This window comes from Scleropages formosus, chromosome 6 (genome assembly GCF_900964775.1).
Source record: "Scleropages formosus chromosome 6, fSclFor1.1, whole genome shotgun sequence".
NCBI classification, from domain to species: Eukaryota; Metazoa; Chordata; class Actinopteri; order Osteoglossiformes; family Osteoglossidae; genus Scleropages; species Scleropages formosus.
The window spans coordinates 28,251,905-28,269,944 of NC_041811.1; the positions used below are offsets into that span (position 1 = coordinate 28,251,905).

Consider the following 18,040-nt stretch of genomic DNA (forward strand, 5'->3'; position numbering starts at 1 on the left):
GGTCGTATTACACGGGGGAAAATTGGGTTGGTCAGAAAACAAAAAAAGTTTGGGGCAAAGAGGAAAAAATCTATAAACTTTGTCAAAATTTAATTGATTATGAAGGACAGTCAGTTCTTCCTTATCTTGTGTTGCATTGTGCACCCTTAATTACGCATTTGGTTTTCTTAAATAATCTTTACAAAAAAACAAAAAACAATCCACAATGTATGCACTTGTCTTTGCTAAGATTACAATAAACAAAAGTTCCTTGGGAGGCTGAGCAAATTTCAGCCTTCAGCTCCTCACAGTCAGTTCTCCAAACTGTTTAGTCCGTATGTTTGTGGTCTCAGCCGACTTCAGGCAGCTGCAGATTCTAGTTACTACAAGTGTTGATGTTCTTGCCATCAGTTGCATCCTCCACCAGAGAAAGGTGATAATCGGTGGAAAGGGTAAAGTGGGAAATACAACCCACCAGCCCCTGCATGTACTGCCTGTTGGTGTGCAGAGCAATCTCCTTCATTCCCCCTGAAGCAAGAAACAAAGGCAGAAGTACAATTACAACCATTAAGAAAAAATCACCAGCAGTGTAAAGTCATGCACACGTGTAGGCTGAACTCACCAAAACATACATGTATACAGTATCATCAACAGGCCAGACTGACCACCATACAGACACACAGCATCACCAACAGCAAAACTCAGCATCATGCAGACATACAGCACCACCAACAGGACAGATTCACCGAAACATACAGATATACAGCATCGTCAACAGCCAAAACTCGCAGATGTGCAAAAAATATTTAGACACAGATGCAGATGCCACCTAGCAGGCCTGACTCACCCACATACAGAACACCATTGACGTTGAGCTGTCGCATCTTCCCTGGTGATCTCGCAGTTTTGGCTCCATAATCATCCACTGTCAGCTTCCCGGACTGTCCATCTCTAAGGGTCGGCAGATGAGTCAGTTGCTACAGGCATTTTTATCCTGTCTACATAGTATTCATCTTCACGCTGGCTGAAGTACTCACCTCCAGGCAAAAACAGCTGAGTCTCTCCTAGGATTTGAACTTTCAACCTTTAAATCAACTCCAGCTCATACAACATCATGCTGTCTGCTGCCTTGAAACCATGAAATGCGCTACACTTTGTAGCCTGGCTGTCACCAGCATCTATCAATTACCAGACATTATGGAGACACAGTATGGAGCTCTGATTTTTTCTTTCAAATGTCTTGACTTTTTCTGTATACAATAACCATCTGTAACAGCTCTTTATCTTTTTGGACAAGTTTTGTTTCCACTCCCTGTCAACAAGTGACAATTTTTGTTGTGCATGTAGCGCATGATTTATATTTATTGTGACTCCTTCAGCAAGGGTATTAGAGTAACCTGACTGCCTTGACTCTGTGCCACCGGCCATCTCCAAAGGTGCCATTCACCAACACTGTGGCAGTGCCGCTGCCCAAGTTGTAGCTGTAGAAACAGAATGGCAGTAAGGTCATGCCAAAAAACATACAGACAAAGGCTGAAAGAGAGACACACAGACAGGCAGTCTGACAGATAGACAGACCTAAAGATGAGCGCTCCATCCTGTAGCCCAAGAGACACGAAATCACTGCTGGCTCTCATGACACTGTCCCCCCGCCACATCAAAAGCCCATCCTTGGCTGTGCTCTTGAATCGCATGAACACATTGGTCCTTGAGCCAGAGACCCTGGACCGGGGATGGACAGAGCTATGAGTTCACAGACATCAGAACTCTGATCACAGAAACATCCCCTTACAGAACCACGGACACAGAGTACTTTCTACCTGCTTCCCACAGCCCATTGTATCTAAAAGTTTCTCTCACACACATGCACTTGGAACAATTTTAAAATGTGGTTTCAGACTTCATCAAGTTGGACTAAATGTCATGGTCCCAGACTGGATGTGGCAGAATGGATAAGTGACAATCCGGATCAACCGATGAGAGGTGGTATGAATAATCTCAGACCGGAATCGAGAAAATCTGGAGACTGGATAACGGGATGAATGTATATGAGTATAAAGTGGTCATTAAGTTTTGTGATTAATATTTCAACAAGGGGAACGTCACAACCAAAGCTGAAAATGACTCCCTGCAGTGACTGAGAACTGCTCTTTGAAAGTAGCATACGTATAAACATTCCATCTACATAAATGTACAGTTCATATATGGTTGTGGTTGCCTGGGAATGGGGCCCACAGTAGATCACACACCTCTTGAGAACTTCTCTGTGGTCATAGGTGAGGTAGCTCCGGCCAATGAACTGTGGGATTTCAATGGCCTCTGTCACTGCTGGAGAAGTATAGGCATGTGTTGAGTCCACTCCAAGCAGCCACTAGATGATGCTGGTGGTGCAGTTTTTATTTAAGGAAAGTTAATAAGGCACAAAGGGCAACAATAAATTTTTTTTGTGAGACCACACTAAGGTCACTAAAGTGCTGGTATAGTGACAACACACTTTAAAAAGCACAAATAAACTTACTGTTCAAGCAATGATTCCCACACTCTGCCCCACAGAAGCAGAAAACAAAGGAGAAACAGAGGAGTGACATTAGCATGCAGAGACACACACACACACATTGTCTGAACTGCTTGTCCCATGCAGGGTTGCAGGGAGCCAGAGCCTAACCCAGCAACACAGGGCATAAGGCTGGAGGGGGAGGGGACACACCCAGGACAGGACACCAGTCTGTCGCAAGGCACCCCAAGTGGGACTTGAACCCCAGACCAACCAGAGAGCAGGACCCGGTCCAACCCACTGCACCACCATGCCCCCTGAGCATGCAGAGGTTATAGTGGAAACGGGAAGCAATACATAGGTGGCTATGACAGCATGTCAGGGTTTTGGGATAAGAAGGGGAAAGTCACCATGTGTGGAGACACAGCACATGCAATCCCTACTTAAATTTGGGCAAAATGTTTTCAAGACCAACCACACATGTGCACAGGTACACAGTGGTGATGCATGGTTGAGGGTAGAGCCAAAGTCTCACCTTTCTGGCAGTGCCTGCCGTCGTAGCCGAGTGGACAGTCACACTCGTATCCGTCCCACCTGGGTCGGCAGGTGCCACCATTGGCACAAGGCTGACCGACACAGGGGTGTGCTGCATTGTCCACATTCACCCCGACAGCACCACCCTGGGTCAGTTGGACCACACGGTCATTCAGAAGGATCTACAAAGGGCCAGGAGGAACGGTGGAGAAGGTGACAGGAAGTAAACTTTCTCAAAATGCCTTTTAGCCATGGCACCACTGCTCCTAAGCAAAGGAGTCAAGGTGTGGACGCACTTTCTGAATGCTCCCACTGAATGGTCGCAGCACACGGGCGCTGCTCTTGGTGCTGCTGTAGCTGGGCACACCCCCCACAAACAACAGTGTGTTGCACTTGATCTGAGTGAAGGCTCCCTGCAAAAGGGAAGGTGCCGTTACCAAATTCAGCCGATCATAAACCGTGGCAAGACGGTCACGCTATTGTCTGTGTACCACCCACCTCAGACACGCCCTCTGTGGGCACCTGGTTGTCCACCTGCAGGATGCCGCTCCTGGCTGTACGAGACACTCGTAGCTCATGCCATGCGTGCGTGCTAACGGGCTCCTCGCTCCTGCAAACACCAACAGGAAAGTAACGATCAAACCTGCTCACTTCACACCAGTCACAGACAAGGCTTCAGAAATCATACACATTATACAACTAGACAATAGAAAATATATTCAGTGTGTGAGTTTTATTCTTTCTTGTGGCCTAATAGTACTGTTTTCCTCAAAAATGGCCTCATTCTTCAGTATTTATGAGCACCTCTTCAAGATTCTATTACAAAATTACCCCCTATCCTGGCGCAGTTTAATTATTTAGCTCATAGTTTTTCTTTTTTGGTTAGCATCAGAACAGCAAGCTGTTCTTAATTTTGTGGGCAGAAATCAGGGGGAGCCAAACTGAGTCCAGTGCTGAGTTTGAACTCCAACTGGAATAACAACTCGGAGCTCAAGCTCTGGGCTACAGGTTGCAAAGGCTGTTTAGAGTTTCTCTGTACTTTACTTCCCGTAAGACCTCTGCCACTCTCAAAGCCAGCTGTTTACATTTACATTTACATTTATTCATTTAGCAGATGCTTTTCTCCAAAGTGACGTACAGCTCAGAGAATACAATTTGTGCATTACATTAGGAGAAAGAGACATAGCTGCAGATGTGTGATTCTTAAGTAAAGTTAAGTTTGTTTCTCTCCACTATACGCACCAGTGTTTGGTCATCTAAGTCCAGCAGTGAGGCTTACCTCAGAATGGCTGGCCCAGAACCACAGTCAAAGCGGAATTCTATGTACCCGCCCACAAGGGTGACTGACAGAAAGTCCTGGCTGTCTGTATCTTCACTGTAGAGCAGTGTGCCATCAGGGGATGTGGGCTGGAAAGTAATCTCAAACTCCATGAAAGACAAGTAGTGCTTGGAGTCCTGAGGCCAGGGGGCACTGGTATACGACAGCAGGGTCTCATTGAAATGTGGCAAGGACAGTAAGAAACCTGGAGAAACACAAAGGACCCATGTAGCTCTGTTGGAAAAATTCAATTACATATACGTACAATAAATTCACATTGGACCAGCTCCTTACTTTACCGACATTCTTATTATGAACGTTCGAAGATACTGACATTTTCTAGTTTTATTTATATACTGCTTATATTTTATATTGTATTTCTTCTCTTTTCCACTTTCCAAAATTTCTGTTTGTTGTGGTACACATGCAACCTGTATTTACGCTGATAGATGTCAGTAAAACATACCCAAATCAAATAGCAGTGTGGGATGACCTTCACTTAGATGGTTTCCACAGTGTTTACAGTGCTGGTGAACATAACATGATGACAAATGTTGTATATGCTGTATAACTTTATGGGATGAGTCAGCCAACAATTGGCATCGTACAGGAGTTTGTAAAAACTATGTATTTTAATTTTCAATCATTTTAAATTGCTTTATTTAATGTATCTTGAAGTTAATTGAAATGTTATAAATATTAATTCATTTTGCAACTTAAAATGCTAAGTTTGTACACTAGTTTTAATTATTTATCCACATATACAGTTAAACAAGTTTTACTGGAGTAATTCAGGGGAAGAACTTTACTCAAGAGTGTTACAGCAGAAGTACCGATTCAAACTCGGGCTCTTCGACAACTAGGAAAAGGACCTAACATTACACCGTACATCAAAAAGAAAGTCTTAGAGTAGTTTTACGCATTATAACTGTATCTGTATGTTTTCACAGCACCTTACCTGTAAATAAATCAAGACTGCAATTTAACTGACTGTGACTTAATAGTGAAATTGTCTTTAGACTTACAAACAAATGAAGTTACAAACAGACTTCCAGTCTTAACTGTTTTCAAAAGCTCAGGAATTATTTTAAAAGTCTTAAATGTCACTACAACAAAAAGTCGGTGAAAGAATTAGAAATGGAGGTGATCTGAGGACAAGCTGAAACAAACAGATTTGTGCTGAAAAGGCAAGAAGGCTTGCTGCCACTTACTTTCTTGGCACAGCAGTCCCCGGAAGCCCAGGGGGCACAGGCAGATGAACCTGTCGGCCCGATTGGCAAAGCATATCCCTCCATTGAGACAAGTGACATCCTTACAGATGCTGTCACTACACTCACCTGCCAGGTAAATGGACACACAAAGTACTCATTACACACAGTGAATCTCCTATTGGGTCAACCTCATTCATCATACAACAGAGCAACGATTGTCCAGGACAAATGAAAACACTGTTTCAGTTTACCAACATCGGCTCCACCCAGCGCACGACCAAGGGGCCAGGGTCGTAAGTCGATGGTCTTGCCATTAATTCTGAGGGTCTGAATGCAGCCCTGGAACCCACGACTGGTGCCTGTCGCCCTGGCTAGCCCATATGCATTGGGTCCCCCACCCACATACAGTGGGCTGCGGAATGTAATCTTGGTGTACTGCCCCTACAGGGGATGTCGGCAAAGAGCAGCGTAAGAAAATCATCCTGTGAAGCACACACAGAAAAGCACACAGGTGGACCCTTACCTGCGAGCGGCCTGTCACGTGGGCATCATTATCCAGTCTCAGCCAACCATTCAAGCCCTCTCGGAAGACAATAACACTGTGCCATCGACCAAGGACCACAGGGCTGTTGCTCACAACATGAGCCACACCGGTGCCACAGTTAAACCTGCAGCACATAAGCCAAACAAGTCCTACTAAACATTTATTCTACAGAAGCACTGCCAGCACAGACATTTGTGCATGGCCACCCAAAACAAAAATGTTCACATAAGATGCACTTTTATGCTTTCTGACAGACTTTTCAAAATTGCTCAGTCCTCCCCACTCTGACACCTAAAAGCCATGACCCCTGACACCCTCTAGGTAAAACATGGAAGGCAAGACATCAGCACTGCTCAAGCATGCCCTCCAGGAGGTGAGTCTCTAACTTCATGCAATTCACTGAAAGGTCCACCTGGACCCTGCCCACCTAAAGTGAAGCTTACGACGTATGAGCGCCAGCGAGGCAAAGTCACCGCGGCCTTGTTCATTCTCCCCGCAGTACAGCAGCACCCCATCTTCAGCATCTGCCTGACAATAGAGGGTGATAGAAAGAGAAGCGAGTTCTCTTTAATGTCCACTCTTTTCATATTCCCAAAATGATGTGTCCTCCTACTGGCATGTTGCCATGGAAGGTATCTGGAGTTTACTAATGTCTGGCAAGAGCACTGGCCAATAATGTTCAGTTTTGACTTAGTGTGATAACTCCTTACCTTGAACTCAAGGCTTATTTGAAATGTCTGATAAGAGTTCTTCAGGGATGCAAAGGTCATGTAGGAGTAGCCGTAGAACTTGGGGAACTGTACTGCCACCTCTAGTATGGATGAGGGACAAAAGAAAGATTTCTGTCTGTTCATTTTCCGTCTGTACGTGTTGCCTGTCTGTCTGTGCACTCCAAGCTTTGACCATCTCTCCCTGCTCTTCATGACTGTGAGTAGCCTCTTTAAGCCAGGGCTTGTATCTGCACTTGATGCCAGGCTATCTGTGACTGTACTGCCTGCCTGTCTCTGCGGATATCTTACAGTTACATTGATTCATTTAGGAGTCGCTTTTCTCCAAAGCGGCATACAATGATTCTTAACTAATATGTAGCTAACACTTTCATCCAACGTGACTTACAGTGCAGGACACACTGAACTAAACTTGCAAAAATCATTCACTCATTCATAAATTAGAGAAATGTAACACGCTCACTCACAAATACACACTACTCACACTATTTAGAGTGACCAGTACACTTTGAGCACCAAAGGAAACGAAAGAGGAAATGCAAACTGCAGAATGAGCCAAATCTGAACCTACATTCAATTCCACTGCACAGTTGCTGGGCCAACCTGTCACGCTACCATCTTGACTTAACTGTACATTTCTTGTTTGTGACTGCACACTTTCTGTAATTCTGCACTGCCTGACTATAACACTGTGGTCCCTGCAGTTACAGTGCTCACCTTGAGAGCAGATATCCCCTCCTCGCCCCAGGATACAGTGGCATCGTGAGCCACCACTGTAGTAGTCACTGGCACAGAAGCTGTCTGGCGGGCAAACAGTGTCCTCACAGTGCAGGGCATAGAGGCGTGGTATGCTACCTGTCCACCGTGTCATTGGAACATGAGGGGCTGGACGTTGTGGTGGAGCTGGGGGCAGAGCTGTGGTGGGATAGGAGGGAGGAAAGATAGTGGAGGATGGAAGGAGGGAGTTTAGGATGGGCAAAATGGGGGAGAAAGAGAAGGTGTCTGGTGCGGTCGTAGTGGCGGTGGAATCAGCGGTGATCATCTCCCTTGTCACACTCTCCCTTCCTGCCTGGGAGGCTGGAGTTCCTGTTCTGGTTGTCATCTGGAACTTCTTATTAATTCCACTGACAGCAGGAAAGGGCTTCAGCTACAGTAAAAGGAAAACCATTAACCACCCGCAGATGAAATTATTTTATATTTGCATAGTTTTTCTGAAAAATTCTCACCTCCTCAATATATATGTCATAATCAGAGTCATCCGCTTCGGTGAGGTCGCCATCCATGGCCTCTGTGTCAGTGATGTAGCGCTGGACATTGTGGCCACCGCCCACTACTTCTTTGCCTGCATCAGGAGGTGGTGGCTCTTACTAAGGTTTGGCTGCTAGTGAAAATCAATTTGTATCATATACGGATACACGATGTCAAATGTTACATGTGTAATGCTGCTGTTTTCAATTAAAATCCAAAGACAACATAACACAAGCAAATATACAGATGACTCTTGAGCCAAACTTAAATTTTAGCCCTAAGACACTGCCCACCAGTAAACTTCTCATGGGAATTTAATGTACAGGCTATGATTTCACAATTCAACATGTCAAATGGTGTAAAAGGAGACCTCAACCAAAAGCTCATACTCTTTCAGACTGACATAAGGTCACACACAACCACCCAGTACTCTGACAAATCACTCACTGAAGGTCCTGACTGGGTCACTTATGCTGCTGGGTGGACTGACTCCGTGTACGTTTACTGCTCGGATGACAAACTGGTACTGGGTGTCAGGAATCAAGCCCTTCAGGACCATTGAATTTGCTTCAACAGGCTCTTGGATTGACGTCCACTCAGAGTCCAGCTCTGTCCTGGAGGAGAGATTATTAGAGACAGGAGTGACTATCAGAAAATAATTTGCTATAGACTGAATTATACATCACTTTGAAGAAAAGTGTCTGCTAAACGAACAAATAAATGTGAATTTAAATGTATTCAGAGGGTTTATGAGACAGAGATCATCAGAGAGGGGTTGTAATGGAAAAGGAGGAAACCGCTGTAGAGGATTTCTCCAAGAAAAACCATCAGATTTACTAGAAGAGAGAATAAAAGACAGGAATTTAGAGAAAGAGAGACTACAAGTTCAAGCTAAAGTTTCAAGTTCAAGTTTCAAGATAATTGTCATATGTACAGGTTCCATGTACAAGTATCATGAAATTCTTCTTGAATACATCTCCACAGACTATGGACAAGACAGAGACAATACAAATACATGGGTTTTTATTGCAGAAATCCATAAGAGTGCCAGATGCATTATGCAAGCTTTCTATGCGATTGGGGGCAACAAACTGGACTGTGGGTGGTCTTGTTGTCAGAAAGGAGTATATTCCAGTCCTTTATTGTTCAGCATTAGAATCACTTTCATAAAAAATAATCAAAGGAGTGACAGTTTCAGGAAACATTTTGTAAACCATGCCACAGAACTGAGATGACAGCAGGCATCAGCCCCTGCCCTGCGTGCCCTGCCCACGCTGCCTACATCCATTCCCACTACCCCATTAAAACTTTTCAAAAACTATTAAGAGGTTCTCATTACAAACACAGAAGGGAGATATTCAGTGCACCTGTATCTCCTCACCTGATGTAAGAAACCAAGAAGTGACGAATAGGAGCACTGCCCTCGCTCTTGGCCCGTCTCCATGACAATGCTATCTCCACGTCAGACACTGGCATCGCCTCAGGCTGCAATGGAGGGGAGGGGGGCATGCACGTTTCTGTTGGGAGGGGGTGAGGGTGGTGACAGTGATTTCAAGTTTCTCTGCATCTAACAGCTGTGTCCAACCTGCACCTAATTAAATTATTACCATGTTTTACATTACAGCTTAACGGGCTTGTAATGCTGACGACTGAACTTGCATAGCACTGGCAGTCAGACCGAACTCTAACCACAACCTACCTTGTGATGCAGTGCTGATGACCCGAGGCATGCTGGGACGCCCTTCTCCTGCCCAGCCATAGGCCCCGACGCCGACCTGATACTCAGTAGCCACTCGCAGATTTCCAATCTCAACCTCCTACAACACCCAGAGAATGGTGCAGGGAGTCAGAGATACTGCAACATGTGCCATAACACAAGCGTAATTTAGTCTACTATCTGCATCACTTCTGCACTCATTTCTTTAGAGCATGCACTAAACTAAATGCTAATGGCACTCACAAAGCTTGCTTGTCCATCAAACTGGCCCTGAAAACAAAGGGAGAGCAACATGGCTGTGATGAATCCTCAGCATACAACTCCTGTGCTTAAAAAATTCAGTACACTTAAGTTCTGAAAACTGGAGTACAAGTAGTTCTGCTACAAGTGTTTCTGGGGTTACTTCAGTACCGATTTAGTACAAAACTGCAAGGATTTTCTGTTACAGCACCAGTGAAAATCACTAATATTTCCCAAAATGTGTTTTGTTCACTCATAATTCTCAATGTGACTAAAGAAGCTTTCTGTTGAATTGTAGAGGTCCAGAAATATCGTTTTAAAGAAAACAAGGGGAAACTGGAAAAAGAAAAGAAAAGTGCAGGAAGGCAAGGACGAAAAGAGAACATTGCAAATGAGTGGGAGAGTGCAGTCGACAAGAGGAAATAAGGAAACCGGAGATGGAGGGAAACCAAGTACAGGACGAAATAAGGTAAATAAGGAGGTGAGGAGAAGAAGGCAAAACAAGAGTACAGAAAAAGAAGAGTTGAGGAGAGGAAGAAATTGTATAAGCAAAAGAGAAACATAAATGGGGCAGGGAGAACCGAAGGACAGGGGACATTGGCAGCAGAAGGGTGTCAGCTTACCGTGGCCAGCATGTCCAGGCTGAGGGGTACTTCTAAAGTCACCATTGAGTTGACTGGTTGACTGTTATTCATCTCTGTATAAAACACCTGTAAACACATGCACAAATACAGTATATCGATCACGTACAGGTATGTATTTTTCCAACCACGTTCTACTCCTTGATGAACTACAGCAAACATGTATAACACTATATGACTCAGAAAGCTGTTCCAAGAATGCAAGCACATTCTTAAATTGCTTCATCTATAAATAGTCAGTATGCTAATTCCTAGTGTCACAACGATGTCCCAAGGGAGTTACTCCAAGTCTGGCAGGAAGACAGGAAATGCAGAAGGTTGCAGCACTGCTCAGCTCTAAGAAGCTCAATGTTCACCAGACCAAGACTGGAAACAACCTGCCCACAAAATAGAGCTTCCATAGAGAACATTTAACCAGGCAAACCTACCTAACCACCAATTCGCTGGGACATGAGTGGTTCGACAAGGGACGCCTTGCAATTCCAAGTCTTGATTTCGGTTAATACACGAAACCTCAGCAGTTACACCTCTCTAATCTCAAAACCACCAGACTTTATTTGAACGCGTGAAGAATATCTCACCAGATAACCCACCGAGACTCTCACCAGCCGAGTGTGCCTAGTTTGGGTGGATAGAGTACTTCTGCAGGTAAACTTCTGTAACCCTTCATTTTAGGGGCCTTGTTTGTGGGGACAGAGGATAGATACCTCACCATATAAACCTTCGTAATGACATCAAGTTTAAGCGGACTATGGAAGCAGAACTTGGAACACTGCGGTCAGAACATGTAAGAATAAAGGAGTACAGAATATTGTTCCAGTCTACAGCATTTAACAAACTTCCTCCAGGACTTTCATTTACATTTTTTACCAAGGAATTAGTCACAAGTCATAACTATACTTGCTCTTACCGTCTGATCTTTTCATAGTCTTCTTCTGGGAACTGCTAGCTGATGGAAAATTATTACAAACTAAATGAGTTTAGAAAGCTGTCATGAGGCTGATTAGGAAATAATAAATAATTTTTTCCTTTTTCAGTGCTCTATTTTATCTGTAATAATTTAGCAGCCAGTGATGTGTGCTCCTGCAGCGCACACACCTCAGTCAGGTCTGATGTCTCTTGGTGCACTGACTTTCTGGTCAACTTAAAAGAAAGCTTAGCGCTGCCTAGAAGAGAAATGAAAATTTCATCCTGCATAATTGAAGCTACTCCAAAGGCAAACAAAATATCCTGACTGATCAGAGCTTCCTTCTCCAAACAGACATATTTCCTTCAAAAGGTTATTTGAACCATGAACTGAACTGCTGAGATTATATTACACTCTCAAACAGAACCTTAGCAAACAGCCTTCACTGGTTATTTTAAACACTTTCTAAACGAAATAGGCCTGTTTGAACCCGTGATGTCCAAGACATCATTAAATGCATTTTCGAAAATCCTATGTTCCATGATCAGTCATACAGGCACAGTCTCTGTACAGCCACATTCCCTTAGTCAGTGAGAGACTGTGGACAGAAAATAAAGAGCACAAGTCCCACTTCATTGGTTACTGTGCTCAGAGTTCCATAGGAAAAAGAAATTGACGTGTAAAAAAAGCAGACCAACACACCACAATGATGGAGATTAGGGGGAAAGTTTCTTTGAGTCTTCTTTGTTGTTTGGTTTTGGTGCACAACATTTGTGAGTTTGGCATGGAGAATATTTATGTGCATAGTGCAAATGAAACATTTATGGTGATTTATACCAGTAACTTTGTACCCAGTGATCATAAAAACAATGGCATTACCATCTGGTCCCAATGAGGGTGGATTGTGCCACGTACCCAGTACTGATGAAGATGGCAGTGAAATCATGCAAATTTTCTGTGGGGAGACCATACCTTGTACCCAGTGATGATGCTAACATGGCGCCGGGGCATTCGCCACTGAACCCGGAAAGCTGTGCAGTTCAGTGCCTCGAGCTGGATGTCCAGGGGTGGGCTGAGACGCTCTGTTATAGAAGGAAGATAGAGAAGGAACACACTTCAAACACATCAGTCAAAGAAATTTTACTCCATAAAGCACATTTTTCCAGCAAGATGTCATGAAGTCCTTTACATTTACCAGAAAAACCCAAAAAAGAGCTACTATTGAGAGAATTGAATCTAATTCCCTACCCACAACAGGAAGCAAAACAGTAACTGTGACACTTTATAAGCCATAAGCCACCATCCAGCTCTTCATAGACCATACTTTCAAATGTTGCAGTGCTACAACAAAAGTACATTCCAAAACATTTGTAAATTAATGAACAAAGGTTCTGCAGCTCTGCAAAAAGGCAATCAGTTCATTAACTGCATCATGTGCTGGTGTTCATTACAACACTGCTTCTGACCACCTGTGCTCGAAACCAAACACCAGAACTGAAAGACGAAAAAGCATCTTGTCCACGTGGAGAATAATCTAGTCACCTTTTTATTGTCATCATGAAAAAGGCAACAAGATCCCCCCCTAACTGGTTTCCACCTCCAGTCACCATGAACAACTTCAGACATAAGCAATGCCCAAGAAAACATTGAGAAGCAAAGGATACTTCACTGGTGGCGCAGGGCTGATGTCACTTTCTTATTGTTTAGGTACCAGACCTTGCTCAAAGACGTGACAACGCTAACTGTATGGTCACAAGTGGCAACATTACTGTAAAATGATTAGCAATGATGGGACATGGCAGAGGAAATCAGCAAGACCCCAATGAGGTAGCATTGTCTTTCAACTGAATCTCCATATCATCAGTCAAGAACACATCTGGAATGATGCTAGAAGATGTTTGTCTGCCCCCCACCCCAATGTCACTGGCCTGGAAAATCAGAAATATGACTTGTTTCACAAAATTTTGATTGAGAAATTTATAAATCCATTGTATTATGTAAAGTTTATGTTTGAAAGAGCTGCAAATCCTACAGCAATTACAAAGCAATAAGGAGAGTCTCCCATAATCAACTGCTTTAATTAGCAGTACCAGGTCAACTCAGAACAGAAAAATATCTGTGGACTGGCCTTACTGCGAATGTTTATACTCATTTGAAAGACTACAAGGGGATTATGTGATTGTGTCAAGCAGACAACTATGGAAAGCCCCTAGGTACCTTGCTAATGTCTGGTTTTACAAACTCCTGGAACATATGTTTGGCAGAAACTGTGAGAATTGGAGTTCACCCATCCACTTCAATCTCATCACAATTCCCAGCCCTTTGCTTCATGCAAAATGAAATTAACACAACTTTCAAGATTTTCCCATCAAATTTGTCACAGAAAGGACTTCATTCACTTCAAAATCCTGAGCAGATTTTGTAGTCACCTAGTTTTCACTTTACTATAAGATGTGGTATAATGGCATGGACACCATCACCTAAATGTGAAATGTATCATTCCATATTGGTGATACCACCCCAGAAAGGGAATATGCTTCATTGTGGGCACCAGTGTGGTCTTAGCTCACCACATGATTTTTTAAAATCCTTTATTAACTCCAATTAAAAATAAAAGACCATACAAATACACAATTCACACACACACACAACAGCAACACACATTTTTAGAACCGCTTGTCCCATACAGGGTTGCGGGGAACCAGAGCCTACCCGGCAACACAGGGCGTAAGGCCGGAGGGGGAGGGGACACACCCAGGACGGGACGCCAGTCCGTCGCAAGGTACCCCAAGCGGGACTCGAACCCCAGACCCACCAGACAGCAGGACTGTGGTCCAACCCACTGCGCTACCGCACCCCCCACAACAGCAACACATAACTCAAAATACAAAATCTTTCAAACAAAGTTCAATAAAAACTCAACAAAACAAATATTAAACACCAGTTAAAACATCAGATACCAATCATCACAACTTTGCTTCAGTTCATCTCCATCATCCAATAACCCAAAAACTCCACAACTAATGGATTCAGAAGCACAACTGCAAATATCAACACTCCAAGAAGTCATCGGACTCCAACCGCTCACCGCACATTAACACTGAAATTTGTATAGACTGTGGCTCCTTTCTGCTAAAAACCTCAGGGTCATTTAATAATATAAATGCAACTCTCACAACACGCATTGGGTTGCCACTAACCTCAGCGACTCAGCGTTCTTGTATTCCTTGTATGCTCAGGTATACTTGGCGAACAAAGCTGATTCTGATTCTGCTTACAACAGAAGCTTCCACTTGAGATAAAAACAAATAATTCTGTTGTTACTGTTGAAATCCTTATGCTCACAAAGTTACCCAGAATGTTACAGAGTCCATGTGTCTAGTGCAGATCCTCCTGTGTAACAGGGGAGTACAGAATAGAGGGTCTCAAAGTATAAGTGTCAGATTTTTGAGGTGCAGTCGGTTTCCTTAAATGTGCTGATCTGGCCCATTTATATTGAAGTGATACTTTTCTTCAAAGCAACATAAAATGGTTACTAGGTAGTATTTAGCTGACACCTTTATGCAAGGCAACTCACAGTAGTAGATACAATGCACTAAATACAATATAATTCATAGTATATAATTCATTCCTATAATATAATACACCCATCTATAGAGCAGATCAGTGTAACACCACACATAACAACACTACAGGCCATTTAGAGGTCACAATTCAACTGAAATACATTGTTGGACTGTGGGACAGAACCAGAGGCTCCCAAGGGAACTGTTGTGAAGACAGGGAGAACATTTAAATTCTGCAAAGACTGACCTGGATTCAAACCCATGTCTGAACACAGAAGCTATGAGGTACTAGTCCTACCTGCTGTGCCAAAATACCACGGTACCACTGCAGAAATACTCGGCATCAATCTTTTGAAGGAAGTACTCAATTTCTCAGATAACAGTGGCACAACAGGTAGCCTGGGTACCTTGCATTTCCCAGGCTGTGAATTCAGACATGGGTTCCAAACCACGTCGCTCTGTACGGAGCTGACATGATCACATGGGTTTCCTCCTGGTGCTCCCGTTTCCTCCCAGAGTCCAAAGTCATCATGGTGAGTTGGTGACTCCAAATTTCCTGCAGTATGTGCATAAGCAAGTGTTTAACCTCAGTCTGCACTGTGGATGAGTACAAAACTCTAAGCAGCATAGTGCAAGGCATCAAGCAGTGTAAATCACCTTGGACAAAAGTATTAGCGAAATACTAAGTAATAATCATCATCATGTACTGTGCATAATATAACAAATCACTGACTCAGATTCTTTCTTGGCTCAGGCTGATTTAAGAAGACCTTAAGTGTACTTATGCCCAAACTCTTCATGTGGATGAGCACAACTGAGAGCACGTTGCTCACACTGGCGAATCACTTCAGAGACGTGATTTTCAGTCTTGCCTGGTTCTACACTTTCCCGCTTCAGTACACTTGAATGTTGTCGATATACAGTATGTCGGAACATACGATGATTAAGCGTGCCCTTAAATGCGCATACACACACCGAAAGTCAAGCGGGTAACCCTGCAGGAGGGAAGACACACATCCCAGGTGTAGGGCCCACAGATGTCGGCACTATTTCTTTGCCCCCACCATGACCCCAGCCTTCCTTTCTCACTTAAGTCTTAGTACGTGAGTGACGTTCACAGACGAGCCATTTTATACTTGTTTTCAGGAGAAAAATAACTTACTATATTTTCTAACCATTAATCACATGATAATTGGTTGTTTGGGGCACCAAATGGCTCATGTTAACATTTTACCTCAGGTCTGCAAGCTCTTGAGGCACAGCTGGTAGCATAGAGGATTAGAAGTGGTGCCTTTGCACCTAGGCTAAGGTCACAGGTTCAATTCCCACTTTTTACTGTAGTACCTTTGAACAACGTAATTATTGCCCAGCTAAATGAATAAACGTAAATATTTAAGGGGACAAAACGTTCATATTACACAATAGGACACATGAAGCCTTTCTTGAACAATGAACCAACAATGAATGAATGTTCCCCTCGCGGCTCCTCTACCTTCTCTTATATAATCAATATGCCCAGCAGACAATATATCAGAGTCACAAGCGCGCCAGAAAGTCACAACTGCATTCGAAATTAAATTTTATTGAATTATGTTCGAAGACAGGACATGATCAGTAAGTCGAACGCCAAAGTCTGTAAATAAAACGTATTCGTCGACCGCAATTCGTACAATATTCGCGGTCGTTTTTCCTCAGCCCCGTTTTGAACGATAGCTACGCGTCACGTGTAACGAAGCGCTGCTCGCGAAATAAAGTCACGTCCCGCGGACGAGCGAAGCTCCAGAGCCACACTTATCATCCCTCCCAAGCGATACTTGTTAGAAAGGCGAATAGTTCACTCCCCGTGATCTTACGCAAAACGTTAAATTAATGCCACTTACCGGATTTTCTAAAATTGCTCCTCTTTGCACAAAAATGCACATTAAACGAGGAAATCATGTAAATCATGAGAACCCAGCCTCTGTGGATGCTCAGCAACATGACTGGCAGAGACAGACGTTTCAAAGTTTGTAAAAGTTTCGTATATAAATACTCTTGAAACGGTGTATTTCAAAAAATCGCGTTATTTTTCAGGAACAACTTTCAGTCGAAACGTATGTATGGCAGTGTGTGTGGCGGTTATTGCGTCCTTCGCGGTGGCGGAGAGAGTGCGGTCCCTCCGAGCCCAGGGTGTGTGTATGGCAGCGGGGAGAAAGGAGGGGGGACGGAGGACGGAGGAAGGGAGGAATGGAGGTTTGACCGTTTGATAAGATTACGCTGCTAGAAGAAGATCCCTTGGAGCTCGAGTGCTCTGAGAGAAACAACTTTTTGACCCACACTGTCTGTGTGGAACCACTGTGGTAGGAGTGAAGCGCTGTTTGTGGTGGTTGAGACACTCCTCACCTACAACGAATGACTGTGGGTGAGGCATGTTGGTGAAGAGCTGCGGGTGAAGGGATTTTGGGGGGGAAGATGTGGGTGAAGAACTACAGGTAAAAAGCTGTCGGTGAAGGGATTAGGGGGGAAAATTGGGTGAAGTGATGAAGGTGAAAAACTGAATGAAATACTGTGGGTGAAGGGAAGTGGATGAAGAACTACTGGTCAAAAGATGTGGTTGAAGAGCTACAGGTAGAAAGCTGTGGGTGAAGGGATTTGGGGGAGAAGAAGTGGGTGAAGAGAGGAAGGTGAAAAACTATGAATGATTTACTGTAGGTGAAGGGATGTGGAGGAAGAACTATGGGTGAAAAGATGTAAATGAAGGGGATTTTGGAGGAAAAGAAGTGAGTGAAGAGATGAAGATGAAAAACTGGATGATTACTGTGGGTGAAGGGATGTGGATGAAGAACTACAGGTCAAAAGATGTGGATGAAGAGCTACAGGTAGAAAGCTGTGGGTGAAGGGATTTGGGGGAGAAGAAGTGGGTGAAGAGATGAA

General features: G+C 43.8%; 1 protein-coding gene across 1 annotated transcript; it reads right to left on the reverse strand.

Moving 5' to 3' along the window:
• Positions 1-258: 258 nt before the first annotated feature.
• Positions 259-17,112, reverse strand: LOC108933984 (pikachurin-like). The gene is made up of 24 exons (XM_018751444.2): positions 17,008-17,112; positions 12,534-12,643; positions 10,637-10,723; positions 10,017-10,043; positions 9,756-9,873; positions 9,438-9,573; positions 8,504-8,670; positions 8,035-8,150; positions 7,526-7,955; positions 6,791-6,891; positions 6,508-6,608; positions 6,060-6,204; positions 5,788-5,977; positions 5,537-5,662; positions 4,287-4,530; positions 3,506-3,617; positions 3,304-3,420; positions 3,009-3,189; positions 2,498-2,521; positions 2,229-2,307; positions 1,558-1,701; positions 1,377-1,460; positions 827-930; positions 259-507 (listed from the first exon to the last, which is right to left on the reverse strand). The coding sequence occupies exons 1-24, from the start codon at positions 17,105-17,107 to the stop codon at positions 356-358; spliced, it is 3,195 nt and encodes a 1,064-aa protein (XP_018606960.2). The 5' UTR covers positions 17,108-17,112; the 3' UTR covers positions 259-355.
• Positions 17,113-18,040: the final 928 nt, after the last annotated feature.